The sequence below is a fragment of the Protopterus annectens genome, chromosome 12.part0 (genome assembly GCF_019279795.1).
Source record: "Protopterus annectens isolate FY-2018-M chromosome 12.part0, PAN1.0, whole genome shotgun sequence".
Taxonomy (NCBI): domain Eukaryota; kingdom Metazoa; phylum Chordata; order Ceratodontiformes; family Protopteridae; genus Protopterus; species Protopterus annectens.
Genome location: NC_056746.1, coordinates 956,095,533 through 956,110,919, shown reverse-complemented (window position 1 = coordinate 956,110,919; position 15,387 = coordinate 956,095,533). Strand labels below are relative to the sequence as shown.

The 15,387-nt window shown below is 39.9% G+C and overlaps 1 protein-coding gene across 3 annotated transcripts in view; it reads right to left on the bottom strand.

Annotated features, from left to right (window-relative positions):
* The window catches only part of PHACTR3 (phosphatase and actin regulator 3), a 1,988,889-nt gene that overhangs the window by 424,298 nt on the left and 1,549,204 nt on the right, over positions 1 to 15,387 (bottom strand). For all 3 annotated transcript variants that reach the window (XM_044089987.1, XM_044089989.1, XM_044089988.1), the window contains one exon: positions 4,401 to 4,554. In XM_044089987.1, coding sequence (XP_043945922.1) covers positions 4,401 to 4,554 — 154 coding nt within the window. The remainder of the gene's footprint in view (positions 1 to 4,400; positions 4,555 to 15,387) is intronic.

The following is a 15,387-nucleotide window of genomic DNA, read 5'->3' as shown; positions in this document are numbered from 1 at the left end:
AACTGCGGATATTGGTTTCTGTGCACTAAGAGGTGAGGAACCACATTGTCATGGATTTATAGTTTGCAGACAGAAATAATTATAAGATTCTATATCAGTGATGCTGAAAATTCAAGTTAGAATGCATAGGATGGGACAGCTATACACTTTACTTCCATCTAATTATTGGTCAGTGGCTTAGCTACACTTAAGGGTGGTTTGTCAGTATATTTGGGACATAGCCACTCTAATTCCCATTTATAAACAAAGGGACCTCCCAACAATCTAAACACAGGCTATATCAGGAGGGACTGACCCTATGGTGTAGAATATTGTGACTGCACAGTTTGTTGTGACACAGCATTCCAGTTAATATTTACACAGCATAGAAATATTCCTTTGCATATTCCTCTTTGTGACAGTTCTTTTTGCACAACTTCCTTACAAGAGCTTTGACCTACAGGTAGTTTGTGGTACTTAAAGGGATTTATCTGGGTTTGTAGATAGGTGAAGGCTAAAACCCCTTTGGTGGTACTTATTAACAGATGCAGAGTTTTGTTGCTGATGAAGTGTAATATACAGTAGATTTACATGAGTTCTGTGGAGCTGACACAGCACAGTAGATGTAGAACCTTGTACCACATAACACATCTGTTAAGATTTTCCATTGATATTCCTTCAGTCCATGTATTGTAAAAATCATCTCACAATCTGTATTAGAAGGCTGATGACTTACATGTGCTATACAGCGAAACAGTAGGATAGAATCTTCTTTATTAAAGTATTTAAATGCTTAAAGTCATAAGCAGTTTACAGTATAAAAACTAACATAGTAGAACAGTGTGGTAGATTTATAATAAAAACATGGTAAACACAACAATAAATATAGTGGATGTATAAAAGCTGTCATAAAAAAGATGGTGCTTTACAGATTTCCTTAAATAGTATTAGATAAAATATCCCTGTCACTTGTACTAGTACACTAGTAAAAATTTCACATAAATAAAATCCAAAATGTGTATGAGTGCATGTGGTAAGTTAATAAGCTTGCCCATTCATTTACCATCCCACACTGGTGTAACCATGGTTTGATCAGATGTCGCATACTGATTTAAGGTGTGCAATACATTATGCAATGTAAAGCCTTCAATAGGTTCATAGGTTCATACCAGGCTATCTGCCCTAGGGCATTTATAAGCCTAGCCAGAGTGTGTTTGGCTTTCGCCACCCATTTTAAAATAATGTTGCTATGCCCTTTTTCGAGGTTAGTATACTGTGCTTGTACTTGTACTAGTACACTAGTACAATGCTAAATGAACCTCTGCAGAAAGTATACTGTACCCTCCTATCCTATCATGGTCCTTTCTCCTAACACTAATGGTGCTGTAAAACTGTAAGGAGTACAGTCTGCTGTGCAGGGTGCTCTTTTACTATTAGCAGCACCCTAGTCTTCTGATTGCTGACTGTTCACTGAGGTATTCTGCGGAGCATTAAATAGGCATCATATTGAATTACTGCCTAATATGCCGTGTGTGTGTGTGTGTGTGTGTGTGTGTGTGTGTGTGTGTGTGTGTGTGTGTGTGTGTGTGTGTGTGTGCGTGTGTGTGTGTATGTGTGTGTGTGCATGTACTAAGAGACGCGTGACTGAACTGTGCATCATGGCTGAGACATCTTGTATTCTGTATATTATAAACAGTATGGAGGGTATCTACAAATCTAGATGCCTATTTCAAACACACTGTGATAGAAATGAAAAAGCAGATTATAACTAGTTACTTTACTGGTAAAACTGATATAGTTTTCAATACTTCTATAACCAAAGATGCAACCTAAATTTTAATAAACTGCTATACTTACTGACATCACTCACACAACTAGGTTTGTACTTTTTTATGGGAAGCACCATATATTTTATTGCAACTCAAAATAAAAGTGTTTCAGGTGACACACTGCAAGACAACATAACTGACAAAAATCCCACAGCAAAATGAAAGTGGCAGATTTATATATGTTTTAATCATTCCCTTCAATGCAGCTCTTTTGAGTTTACATTTAAGTAGGAGTGACCTCAGCCTTAAAAAAATTAAGTTATTGCCTCACAGTTCAAACAAATGCTCATATCACAAGAACCATAAGTGTTACTAGAAAACTGTTAATGGTAAACTATTTAGCACAAAATAATCTTTAGAATGACTGAATTCATTTAATTCTAGGTCTAAAAATGGATTTTATAAGCCACAATAAATACAGTAAATATATCAATATAGTTGTGTATGCCATTGTGTAAGCTTTAAGATAAAATATTCTATCTTGTATATAACATGGTTTTGAAATTATTAATGCAAATTGGAACTAGCCATATTTGACGCCTAGAGTTGTAGTAGGATGTAACTGCAGAAATGCCTGGAGACATTACTAGGCTATAATGAGTTAAAAGTGAAGGTACACGCTGCAAGTCCTGAAATAACTGAATCTGAAACTACACTTTTAAATTAAGAAATTAAGAAATTTGCCACTCTCACATTTTTTTTCTTTTCTGTCAACCTAATTGTTCCTCTGTCTTCCCCAATTGCCCTATTCATTCCTCTTGAGAGAATAGTGCTGGGTACCCAGACAAGCTCATCAAATCCCGTTCATCATGGCAGGGTAAGTATCCTATGACCATATGTTCCCTGCAGCTTCCTCTGTATGATGTCAGAGTGGTCATCATCTGAAGACTCAGCCATGCAGACAACTAAGACAGCTCTGTGGAGAAGGATGATAAAATATTCAGTTGCCTGACAAAAGCTTCCTCTTTCAAGGGAGATTTAAAATATATGCTCATCCTGTGGAGAGGGTCATATGACTAATTTGTTTTCCCAATTTAAGCTCACCAGCACTGTCCCTTCTGTGAGAAGTGCGTCAGGTGATATGGATCTGGCCAACCAGTAGGTCAGATGGACATTCCTCTCTCCCCCTGGAGCTCTTTACCATATTGGTATCTTCCCTTGAGCTCCATTATAGTTGCATGACTTCAGGAAAGCATGTGTGTATTTATACATTCTATCCACTGGGCTTCTTAAGTGTATAGCACCAAAAGGCTAAGTATATTCAGTAAGCCCATGTTTCATGTATGCAATACCCACTTCTCTCTCTAGGTGTCACCCAAGCATCAGATTAAAGCTGCTTCCCTTGCCTCAGAATGCATGAGCCAACAGCAGCCACTAACTTCCATCACTATCATCCCTGTCCCATTCCATTAACTGAGCACAGGTCATCTGGGTCACAGTCAGGGCTTCATCCTTCTTTACCAAAGAAACAGGTCCTTACTACTGTCTTTTTGAACCAATACATGCCATTTACAATGTCTCACAAAATAATACATTACACTCGTTTTCTTTTACATACATTAAATTATATGGCACTTTCAGTGAACTTGCACAGATGTAGTGGTATGAATGATATCATCAAAGGGTGACAGCTCACTATAATGTAAACTGAAGTCATATTGATATCAGCAAAGGAAATTTTTGCACATTTTACCACATGTGGGATGATTATGTAGAAAGTGTTGCACTACATCTGGTATCTAAGATAAGCTAATAGGAATGATTTTGTCAGGTTTCCTTTAAATCTTTCCACTGTGTGGACTATGCACTGGAGAAGTTCAAGACATAGCAGTTGCATATAAATGCCTGCCTATATCTATTGAGCTACTGGGCCAGCTGTTTTGACAAAAGATACAGATTTACAAATACATGCACATTTCCTGTACTGTCCATGAACATTTAGAGTGGCCTTGTTAGTGCAGAGTCACAATGGCATCTTGGTGGCATGATTATTCTAGACGCTAGTGAAAGACCTCAAATGTTCACAATGTATATTTCTGAGCATTCTAAATCCTTAATAATGGCTCTCAGGATATTCAGTAGGTTGTTAATGCCTCATGCATATTATGAATTTCCATCCACGATGAAGAACCAAGTAGTAATTTTGTCCCATTTAATTATTTAACATTAATCTTTCTGTTTAATGTCATTTTTTGAAGTTTTTGGTTCCTAAGTAATATCAATACTGCTGCTAAAGTTGTCTGGACTACATAATCAACAAATATGCAAATAAATAAAAGCTTAACACACTCAGGAACAACATTTAACATTATTAGAGCATTTCAAGACAATCAATTCTAATATGAGTTTTCTTTACCCAGTTAATGACACAAGCAGGGATATGAATGTGCATGTGAAATCCTTTACTGTGAGTTGAGCTGACTATCTCACTGCCATGATATTCAAAGTCAAGCAGGTGAGGTCTCGTGGAAAGATCTTTGAAAGTCAATATTTAGTGGTGGTGGTGGTGGAAAATTTGTCTTGCACTTAAACTCCAGTTCATTTCTACATTTCTAATATTAAATCATGCATTTGAAATATGAGTAATCTTACTTTGAGAGTTTAAGTTCAATTTGCTGCCGTATTTCTTGCCTCTCTTCATCTGTTCTCTGTGGGAAAATATTTCTGTCTTCCAGCTCCTGTTTGCTTGGCCTGTTTCTCAGTTTGATTGCTAAAAGTTCTTTTCTGCATTTTCTTGGCAAAGTACCTGCAGCAAACACAGAAATACGCATTAGTAAACAAATTTTCATCCTCAAAAAACTGGACCAACACATTCAAAATGGATGAGGAAAAGGCACCTCACAAATAATTTCACCAATACGAAAAAAACGAAGCACCTGGAACCACTGTAGGCACGAACTCCAACTTTATTAACACACACATTTTTTTGTTTTATTTGTGTGTTAATAAAGTTGGAGTTCGTGCCTACAGTGGTTCCAGGTGCTTCATTTTTTTCGTATTGGTAAAGTTATTTGTGAGGCACCTTTTCTTCATCCATTTTGAGTAAACAAATTTTCATGCTTTGCTGTTTTATGGATCCTGCCACTGTGACATTATTTATTATTTCCTTCTCCAGCAGCAGATCAAATCTGCTGAATTTGGTGTCATTCGAATAAGTCATTGCTGACCGCAAGTGTGGTGGTGGTGCTGTGGTAGAATTGTTGCCTCATAGTAAGACACTGTCCAGTTCGATTCTCAGCAAGAGTGTCTTCTGCGTGGAGACATGCATGAATGGGCATACCTTCGTTGAAGGTTGTGCATCAGGGCTGGTAACTCAGCATGTAAAAATCAACTACCAATCATTAGCAGACCGGAGTTCTGCTGTGGCGACCCCTAACCGGGAAAAGCTGAAAGACACAACAACAACAACATGAAAAGAGCAAAGGCCTGGCTGCATATAGTCTGCAACGAATCTCTATTCCCAATGTGTCTAACTGCATTCATTGTTGCTCCAGTCCGTCTTACCTTACCTCTCCTTCCCTTTTTTTCTTTTCCAGTCTGCTGATACTCGGGTATCCTTTTCAAATAATCTTAGGCACTATGTCTAGTTTAACGTATGCCATTGATACAATGAACACTGTGTTAACACTGATTATGGTAGTGGTGTATGCTTACTTCTGCTGCTTGTACCTTAGACATTTCGAGACGTATATTGAACAAAACTAAAAACATTCAAACCTTATTGCTAATATAGCCCAGATAGTATCTTTGCAGTTGGATACAATGTCAGTGTGTTTATTGATGTACAACGAAATAAATGCAACAGTGAACAACTTTCTTTTTGTTTCATTACTTAATTAAATATAAATTAATGATCTCCAAGGAAGAGCTGTTGGGGCAGTGAAGAATCTGGGCTCAGGGGTTCCACAAAGATAATAAGGAGTACTTGGTAAGTATGTAGGTAGGGAATTGTGGGCTGAGATGGTTGAGATGGAAGTGTGATTAATACATACTTATGAAGGCACAAAGAACTGTTAAGACATTTGCTTACAGGGCATAGGTTCAAAGTGAGGCAAACAGAGATATGTAAAGATGGGAGACACTTCCAGGGATGGAGATACCAGCATAACTGCACATAGAAGCTACAGATAAATGTTAGAACAGGGAGATGAATGTTTAGGAGTGGGAGGGGTAATGGATGGGTATAAAACAATGGTTAAGAGTTTTTGAAGGGGATGAAAAGGAAGAAAATGAATACTGGGATGGGGCCAGAAATAAAGAAATGAAGAACTGGGCGGCATGGGGAGGGTCAAAAAAGTAGAAGTGAAAACATGGTGGGATCTTCTAGGTTTCAGAGGTGCTCCAGTCCTGGAAGGTTCACTGTCAAAAAGGATTAGGTAGAGTACCAAGATAGAGGGAAAAAATGCATGTTGGAGATTGTAGAAATGGGAACAAACACTTTGAAAACCAGGATCTGGATACAAACGCATGGATGTATTTGGGGCATGCTCAAAGGTATCACAAGTTCTCTACAATAATAGTGCATTAAAATAAAAAATAAAAAATCCAGGATTTTAACAAGTCACTGAAGAAGTACATAGGAAGATGGACTTGGCTTATTGTGAGACTTGTGGAACATATGGAAAAACAAACTGATAGGAAGCAAACGGTAGATATAAAACTTGAGAAATGCAGAAAAGCAAAAATCATTCTTTAAGTATTTTTGTACCAGATCCATACTATATGGTCGCTGGTGCCATTTTTCCAGGCCTTTGACTCCATCTTCTAGCTTTGTCTTAGATCCTCCCATGCCAAAGTCACTTTACAGTATCTGGATTTGATGTTTAAAAAGTGTTACTCTCTACATTCTGATTTCAGTCCTTTCTTGCCACATGGCTGAAATGTGCATTGACTTAGAAAGCATGTTGCTTGTTGCACATTTAGAAATGTTAATATTTACTAAATGTTTTCAACATTTTTTTTAAAGTTTTGTGAAACTCTTGTTGTCTCCTAACATTTTTATTGCCTTCTCCACATAGAAGTCTTTGTCTATGTCCAAATTGACTGCCTGCATTTATGGATAACAAATACATGTCTAGGATAACTGTACCTGATGCCTTGTTTATTTGGATTAAACTTCAGGCCTTCTTAGTAGCTCTGTCTATCCATGGATGGATTATCTGGCCATATAGCTCAGTATACATATTCCCAAAGTAATTTCCATTGCAAACACCATCCACTAAGTCCAGCTTCTACCTTCTACACAGCTAAACCCAACAGTGCATATTCTGTAAACTGGATGTACATAAACAGCTGCAGTTTCACCTCCAAAGAATGAATCCATTCATGAAAGACTTGCATTTTTTACAAAAAGAAGAGAGATGAGATGACTTGACAAAAAAAGTCTAATGAAGAGATTGACAAGTACAGCACATCACCACATTCAGCTTGTAACAAGAAATTGTGGGCCCACAGGCCTGAAAAATCAGCTGATTTAAGTAATAAAACAGAAAATTTCAAACTTGCTGTTACACCAGTCAAGGCTTTTTGCATAGGGGATTTTTCCCCATACACCTGCTACTTACAAATACAAACACTGAGACGATTGTACCTTAGAATTTGTATATGTTTCCCCAAATATGCACTCATAGTTCCACTTTTCCAGTCCTCTTCATTTCAATAGGCACTTGCATATTCATTGAGTATAAATATGTGAAAAGACTGAAGGGAAGGTCCAGTAAGAGTACAATCCACAAAAACATATGTAGCCATTTCTTGAGGAATGTACAATATGTGTGAAACAAGCAGTGGCTTGTTTGCACCTCACACATTCACAAAATTTCACAAGAAGGGCATTGCCTCAGTGTATTCTGTAGCAAAGCAGTTCTTGAATGGCACTCTGTTCTAAAATTTTAGTGACCCTTTTTATCCCCACTTTGGTGGAGTCTTCACAGGGAACTGCCTTTGGTTCTTCTGTGCTAAGCAACATTAATTTTCTACAATTTAACCCCCTCATTCAAGAGTCTTTGAATAAAACAGAGTTATGTATGTGCTCCCCCAACAGGTTTCAAGACTGGCACTTAACAATAGGTGCAAGTGTATCCTCCCTCCTAACTTTTATTTTCTCACGATTTTATCTCTGTAATATGCATGAACTTGTAAAGGTATTCCATTTCTTGAGCGGTAACTTTGTCAGTATTGTCAGATTCACAAAAAGCACCAGACTACAGTAAGACAATAGTCAAATTCCATACATTAATCTCAAAACTGCTATTGCCAATAATGCCACGCAGATACTTCTTCATTTAAACTTAAAATCCTGCCAGTTTGACAGCAACATGGAGCTAGTCAGGGGTGAATAAATGCTTAAGAGCTGAAATTAATTTCTGGCATGGGATCGGTACCAATGTCTGTAAAGAGTACACTGCTGTTAACACCACTGACAAAAATGTAGTTCGGCTAGCTTGCTACTAATGGAAAATAGCTATTACATCATGTAGTGGTTTGTCTTGCTGGAACAGGGTTAGAAGGGGATCCACTGCTGAGGGACAGTGCAGTGTATTAAATGGGATTACATAAAGTATCAAGAGATTATATTAAGAAGAAATCTGGTAAAAAGCAGCAGCCATCTTAACTGAAGTAGTATGCAAGGGGAGTTAAAAGGAAAAAAAAGAGACAGACACACAAGAATTTAAAGAGATATAAGAGCCATACAGCAAGGCCTAGGATAAATTAGAGAAGAAGATGGGTAGAGCTGTGTGGGAGGTCAAGGTGGCTAACAAAAAAGAGGTCTGACAGAGGGAGACAAAAAGATAAGCATAAAATACAAAGAATGCAAAAGAGCTTTGGCAAACTGAGCTATGGAAAACTACTAGTGAAAGGAATTCTCAAGGGCTACATGTAACCTTCACCTCCATTTTCACAAAGAAATGAGAAGACAGTGTACCAACATGTACCAAAAGGGAGAGATATGAACAGAAAGAGTTGGATTCATGGAATACTGACCAGTAGAGAAATGTAAATTAACTCAGGGTGCTGTGGTAATGAAGCACAGGGTCTGGATCTCTTGCTAGCCCATGCACTTAGAGTAGGCTGAAGTGAATGAGGGTCGTTGGCAAGGCTATACAGTCTCTCCTTAAATTCTAAGCTGCTACCATTAGGTTGAGTAGAAGCTATTAAAGTGCTGGCACATGGTAACAGTAGGAGTTAGATGGTTATAAAGCAATTAACATTACTTCCTTGACTGAAAAAATGATAAAAATGATGTTGCAGTTAATGCTGCTGGTGACCATTCTGACACATCTCTCATTGTGATCACTGCTGAAGCAGGCAAACAGGACACAATGAATATGATTAGATTCCTACCGCAGTATGCTGTGGGACACATTGATGATTTAGAAACTGAAAGTTGTGGATTTGGGCCTAAGAGACTAATGCAGAGAGGGAACTTGAAGGCAGACAGAAAACAAGAGGATAATGCTGTGGAGCAAGAAGTTTGTGATCAGCTAAGTGCCACAGAGACTGGGGCTAGGGTCAGTCTTGTGTAATATAAAAGAATGTAATACATTAAGGAAAATGGGAAGGGCATCATGTCTAATCTGCCTTTTGATGCTGCAGACACTGGTGTGGCAGTTTTGTATGTGAGGACATTTTCCAGTATGACTGGTTATAGGCAGCACAGTAAACAGACAGTCAGTTATTAGGATTCAGTAGAAAGTCATGCATCTTGGGGGTGTCATTAGTGGTAATATATAGGTTGGGAGGGGGTGCATTTTGGGAGAATATGATATGAGAATAGCAGATGTATTGAGTCTGAGGAACAAAATGTTGGAGGAGTGGTCATCAGTTAAGAGATTTCAATGGTGAAAGATGATAAAATAGTGAGTTGCCTGACAAAATAGAGGCAGGATCAAGGGAGGCAAATGCTACCCTCCAACTATGACAGTTCAAGTAAGGCCACAACTTGAATGTTATGTACGCCTTTGAAGCAAACAAGATATTAAATTGGAAGACAGTCCAGGAAATACTTTTATTTTAATAATTTATTAAATCTGCAAGTAAACTGACTCTTGTGGACCATTTTTTTCTTTTGAATCACCTTTACTAAATAAATAGACCATCACAACCACTGAACAAAAAGAACCACAGATGATGACCGGTATCCAAAATGTTTATTGCACTTTGACATCTCAGCAAACTGACTCCTTGAAGGCAGTTTGCCAAGATGTCAGAGTGCAGTAAACGTTTTGGATACTGGTCACCTTTACTAAATAAGACTTAAGATATACTGTAGGTAAACACATTAACAGAAACAAAAGCAAACCATGTTAATATTTTTTTCCATTTTCATACACTATCCATCACATATCTTTTCTTTTGTAGCTATAATTAGTCTGACATTACATAAATTGCTGAATTCCTGCCTTCCCTTATGCATCACTCCTTCTCCTCCTGAACATTATTCTGCATGTATTGTTACCACAATTTCCATTTATTTCTATGTAGTTTGCTCCTTACCTTGTCTAAAGATCCTTCTTCTAGTTCTTGTCTCTCTTTTATAACATTTAATATAGTTAGTTTCAACTTTGATTTCAATTTTCTAGTAATTGCTTTTTTGGCAGCCAACAGAATTGAACTTAATGAGGGTTATCATTTCAAATGCTGAGACATGCTAGAGTGAGTCTCAAAACACAGAGACTGAATGGTAGAAAAATGGATTTACATATACCAAGTCCAAGATGGCCTTTTCTCGGAATATTCCCTTTTCTCTGAGGTATGAAAATGTTATATATATAGGTTCAGAGTATGTGGGAGGAGTGCAGTGGGGCTTACACTCTGCAAGAAAAGAATACATCCTTGCATCTCTGAGCCCTGAATGGCTCTAAATATAAAATGAATTACAAAGGGGAAAGAGGGTTTCCCTACCTGGTTCCTCTATTCAAACACAGCTTATCTGAGAGTAACCCTCCCACTTTAATTCTTGACTCTGATCCTTCATATATCCTCATAATTAACCTTATTATTGTACCAGGGAATGCTAATGCTTCCACTGCATTACTCATAAGATCCCAGCTTACTCTATCAAATGCTTTCTCTGCATCAGGACCCACTAACAGCAGTGGTATTTTCTTATGGCTTCCTTGTGGGTCATCATTGTTCTAATAATTGTTGTCAAATATTTTCCTCCTCTTCATAAATTACACTGATCAATATCTATCAATTTTGGCAACACCTCTGATATTCTTTAGCTAGTATAGACATAACACTTTATAATCATAGGTTCATAGGTTCATAGGTTGGTGCTAGGCTGTCATCCCTAGGGCCTATACAAGCCTAGCCAAACAATTCCCCGGATATTTCTTCCCACAATATCTACTTCCCTGGACCCTTGTATAGCAGGGCGACTGGCGTGATCCTTGGGGTGAATTTCTTATCTCCCATCCAATCGTCAAGGTTCCTTTTGAAGAGGGCCAAGGAGGCACTCAGCTTAACATGTATGGGCAGCCTATTCCAGACTATGGGGAGTCTGGGGGTCAGGAACCTATCCCTCCAGCATGTTTTGTTCATTGTGATGACAAGGTTTAGATCCCTGGAGCATGTGACTCTGAGGGATTGGGATTTCATTAAGTGGAACATGTCCAACAGCTCAGGGTTTGACATGGCCTTGTATGTTAAGCAGAGATTGCCTCTGAGTAGACGATATGCCACAGAGTATAGCTGGAGTTTTTTAGATGGTCAGCAGAGGGCATCTGCTTTAGGCCTGTGATTCTTTTAGTGAGGTATTTCTGCAGCCTTTCCAGCTATTGCAGATGTCTTGTGAGGTACATACCAAACGGGGCGTTGTACTCTGTAATGGGTCTAATGAGGGATGAGTACAGTGGGACAATGACCTCCTTTTTTCCTGGATGAAAAGCTCTTAGTGATGAGGTGTGTCACATAGAAGGATTTCCTGACTGTTGTGGCGATGTGGTTATCGAAGGCGAGACCACCGTCCACCTGTGTCCTTAAGTCTCTCATCACACTTTTGGTGTTTAGTGTACTGCCACCTATGTGGTAATTCATGGGTACGTGGTTTTTCCCAAAGGGGATAACTATACATTTCTTGGCATTAAGCTTGAGCCCATGGCTCTGGCACCAAGCATCTGTTTCTGTAAGGCCCTTTTGTAGAATATCCACATCATTTGGGGATTCAATAATGGCTCCCAGTTTGCAGTCATCTGCAAACTTTGTTAGCCAGAGTCCCTTAGTGTTGGGCTGTCCTTCAGAGAAGTAGATGCCAAACAAGACTGGTCCCAGGACTGAACCCTGAGGTACTCTACTTGTCACTTGTCTGGATTTGTAGTTGGCTACTTTTACAGTCTGGGTTCTATCAGTAAGTCAGTTGGCAACTCATCGAGTGACGTAGGGATTTATGCCCAGCTTAGTATGTTTATGTATGATTCCAGAGTGGGGGATGGTGTTGAAGGCCTTGGCGAGGTCCAGATAGGCTGTGTGGACCACCTTACCCTTGTTCAGAGCTCTGGTGACTGATTAGAAGAAGTCAGTCAGGTTCAGGAGACAAGATCGGCCCTTCACGAACCCAAACTGGGTGGTTGAAAGTTGCCAATGTCTTTGTTTATAAGTTACATGATAATGTGTTCCATGCCCTTGCAGATCAGGCTTGTCAGACAGATGGGACAGCAGTTCCCGGGATCCAAGGTGGATCCCCCCTTGTGGAGTGGGATAACTGTAGCTGTGCATCACTCAGTGGGCATGAAGCCTGAGGTAAGGCTATGATTAAACATGACACTTAGGTGAGGTGCCAATGTAGTTCATGTAGTACACTGCCTGAGATGTCATCTGGTCCCATGGATGCTGTATTCTTAGCTTTGGAGAGTGTGGTTTCTACCTGTGTGGCCGTGATTACCGGAATTTGGCAATCTTTTGGTAATGAGATGGGCCCTTTATGGGGTGAGAGGGGGGTGAAGTTGGAACAAAATCGATCTGCCAGGATATTGGCAATATCCTTGGGATCAGTATATTTAATGCCATTCTTTTGTAGCTCAGAGCAGATCTGAGCATTGCCATTTAGATTATTGACATAACTATAGAATGCCTTGTGGTTGTCTTTGGAATCTTTGGGAATTTTATTTTCATAACTAGCTTTGGAGGATTTTATGAGGGATCTCAGCTTCTTACTGAGGCTGGTAAGGGAGTTTTTTGCATCCTGGGATTTTCCTCTTTTCTGCAACAGTTTCTTTCTTCTGTTGTATAGTTTGTTTATGGCAGCGGACCACCAGATTGGCTTCCTTTTTTTTGGAGGAGAGCGTCTTGGTTCTATTTGGGATGGCACGATTCATGCATGAGTGGATGTGCTCGTACAGTGCCTTAGTGTAGGATTTAGCAGTCGAACTTTCAGCTCCCATCTGCACTGGTTCCATGAAGTTTGTCACTTCTGACTTAAGTAGCATGAAGTTGGTTTTGGAGAAGTTTTTTTACGGAGGTTTCCTTACTGGGAGGTGGGGGTGGGATGTGGATGTCAAGGGTGATTTGCTTATGGTCAGACCTGACCAATGAGGGAGTGACCACTGGTGTGGTGCATCTACCTCCCATGTTGGTAATGACCAGGTCTAGAATATTGGGGCCCCTGGTGGGACAATGGATTAGTTGATCCAGAGCATTGGAATTTATGAATTCCAAGAACCGTTGGGAAAAGGTGTTGGTACCTGAGTAGTTTTCCCAGTTGAAATCACCCAGTATTAGGGTGTTTGGTTGTATATTAATATTTTCCAGTATGTTTAGAAAGGTGTAGTGAGAATCTTGGGGTATGGTGGGGGATCTGTAGCAAGCTACCATTTGGATTGCAGTCTTACCTAGTGTTAGTTGCACCTGGAGAATTTCAGATGCATTCTGTTGGGCAACTAGCCTTGAGGTGTGAATATCCTTGGTGAATATGGACACTCTTCCACCTTTAGTGTTTTGGTCTTGGTTTGATGGCCGAAAAGTGTAGTAAGAGTTGTAGAGTGGTACTGCAGGGGTGCTCTCTGGAGTCTTGAACCAGGTCTCAGTTACTGCACAGATATCGATCTTCTCCATTTTTAGGAGTGCCTCGAGAGAGTGCATTTTGAGGTTAAGACTTCTAGCATTGAGTACCATTACCTTCAGATTTTGCATGCTTGTATCTGTGGTTTTGTCCTTTGAACCTTGCCTAAAAAAGGCACTATAGGGGTGGCAAGAGCTTTAGCCAGTAACCTGAATTCCAGGGGTGACAGGTGCAGACCATCTCTGGCAAAGCATCGTGGTTTGTCGATCATGTCGTCCCAGGCAGACAGATACTGGATCCCCTTTGAATGACACCAGAAGCTTAGCCAATTGTTGAAGTCAGTCATTTTGTCCTTATACTGTGGTATCATTCTGGGTGAAGGCAGGATGCTACTCAGGGCTAGGGTCATACCTGGTTGGGCCACATGATCCGAGAGCTCTTCCATGCATCTTTTCATGTAGTCCAGGGAGGTACGTCTCAAGTCATTCACTCTAACATGGACAATAACAGAGTCGTATTTGTACTTGTTGTGGAGTGACTTGAGTGCATGCATTATGTGGCGGATCCTGGCACCCGACAGGCAGCTGACTGTAATTTTTTCCTTGCTCAGCCTGGTGAGTGGGACATCAGTGTGCCTGACTATAGAGTCACCTATGACTAAAGTGCTGGGCAAGTTGTCTTGCCTTAGGGGCTGTTGTTGGGTGGCACTCTGGTGTAATGAGGTATGCATCACTTTGGTTGTGACTGGTGTTTGTTTGCGTTTCAGCTTTGGAGGTCCTTGTTCTTTGGGCAGGTTAATGTTAAGGGCCTCCGCATATGTGGGTTTAGTGTTGTTATGTGTGGGTGTTGATGGTGTGGGTTTTGAAGGGCTATGTGTTGATTGAAGTGTAGTGCAGTTGTTAACCTTCTCCTCTTGACTGTCTAGCACAATCCTGGCTGGAGAGAGCTTTGCTTCCAGTTTGGCTATGTAAGTGCATCTCTCACAGGTTGCAGTGTTGGGTGGTAGGAGGAGAGGGTTGTCTGTATACATGAGGCAGTTGCTGCATTGCCTCAGTATGCCCAGATTCACCAGGTGGACAGGAAAAATCACCAGAAACTGACACTTGGACATGCCTGCTGCTTCTTTTGTAAAGTACAGGAGCTGTTTTCGCTTACCTTTGCAAGGTACTTTGCAATTATAGGCTGTTTAGTGCCTACGATTAATTTCTCCTTATTAACAAGAAGAGTTGAGTGCTTGTATCAGTTTAAGGCTTCCTAGTGCTTTCCAGCATGTTCTAGAGCAAGTGCTAGTCACAGGGGTTCAGATTTTAGTGCTACTACTGAGAAACCAGATAGTTCTAAGGGAAAATTTGAAGAGCATACTTTCTGGCACCTGGAATATTTAACCGTAGCCCTGTGGTGCTGCATGATGCAAAAAATGCACAAACACACACGTTTTTAAGCCAGAAAGTTGAAAGGGATAGAAATCAGCTCAAAATGGCTAATAAAATTACAATTTCAGAGCTGGAAACCACTCCTCTAGTGTTAGATAGGCAGTACAATGCTCACCACTCCCACTGGTAAGTAGTAGGACTTCCC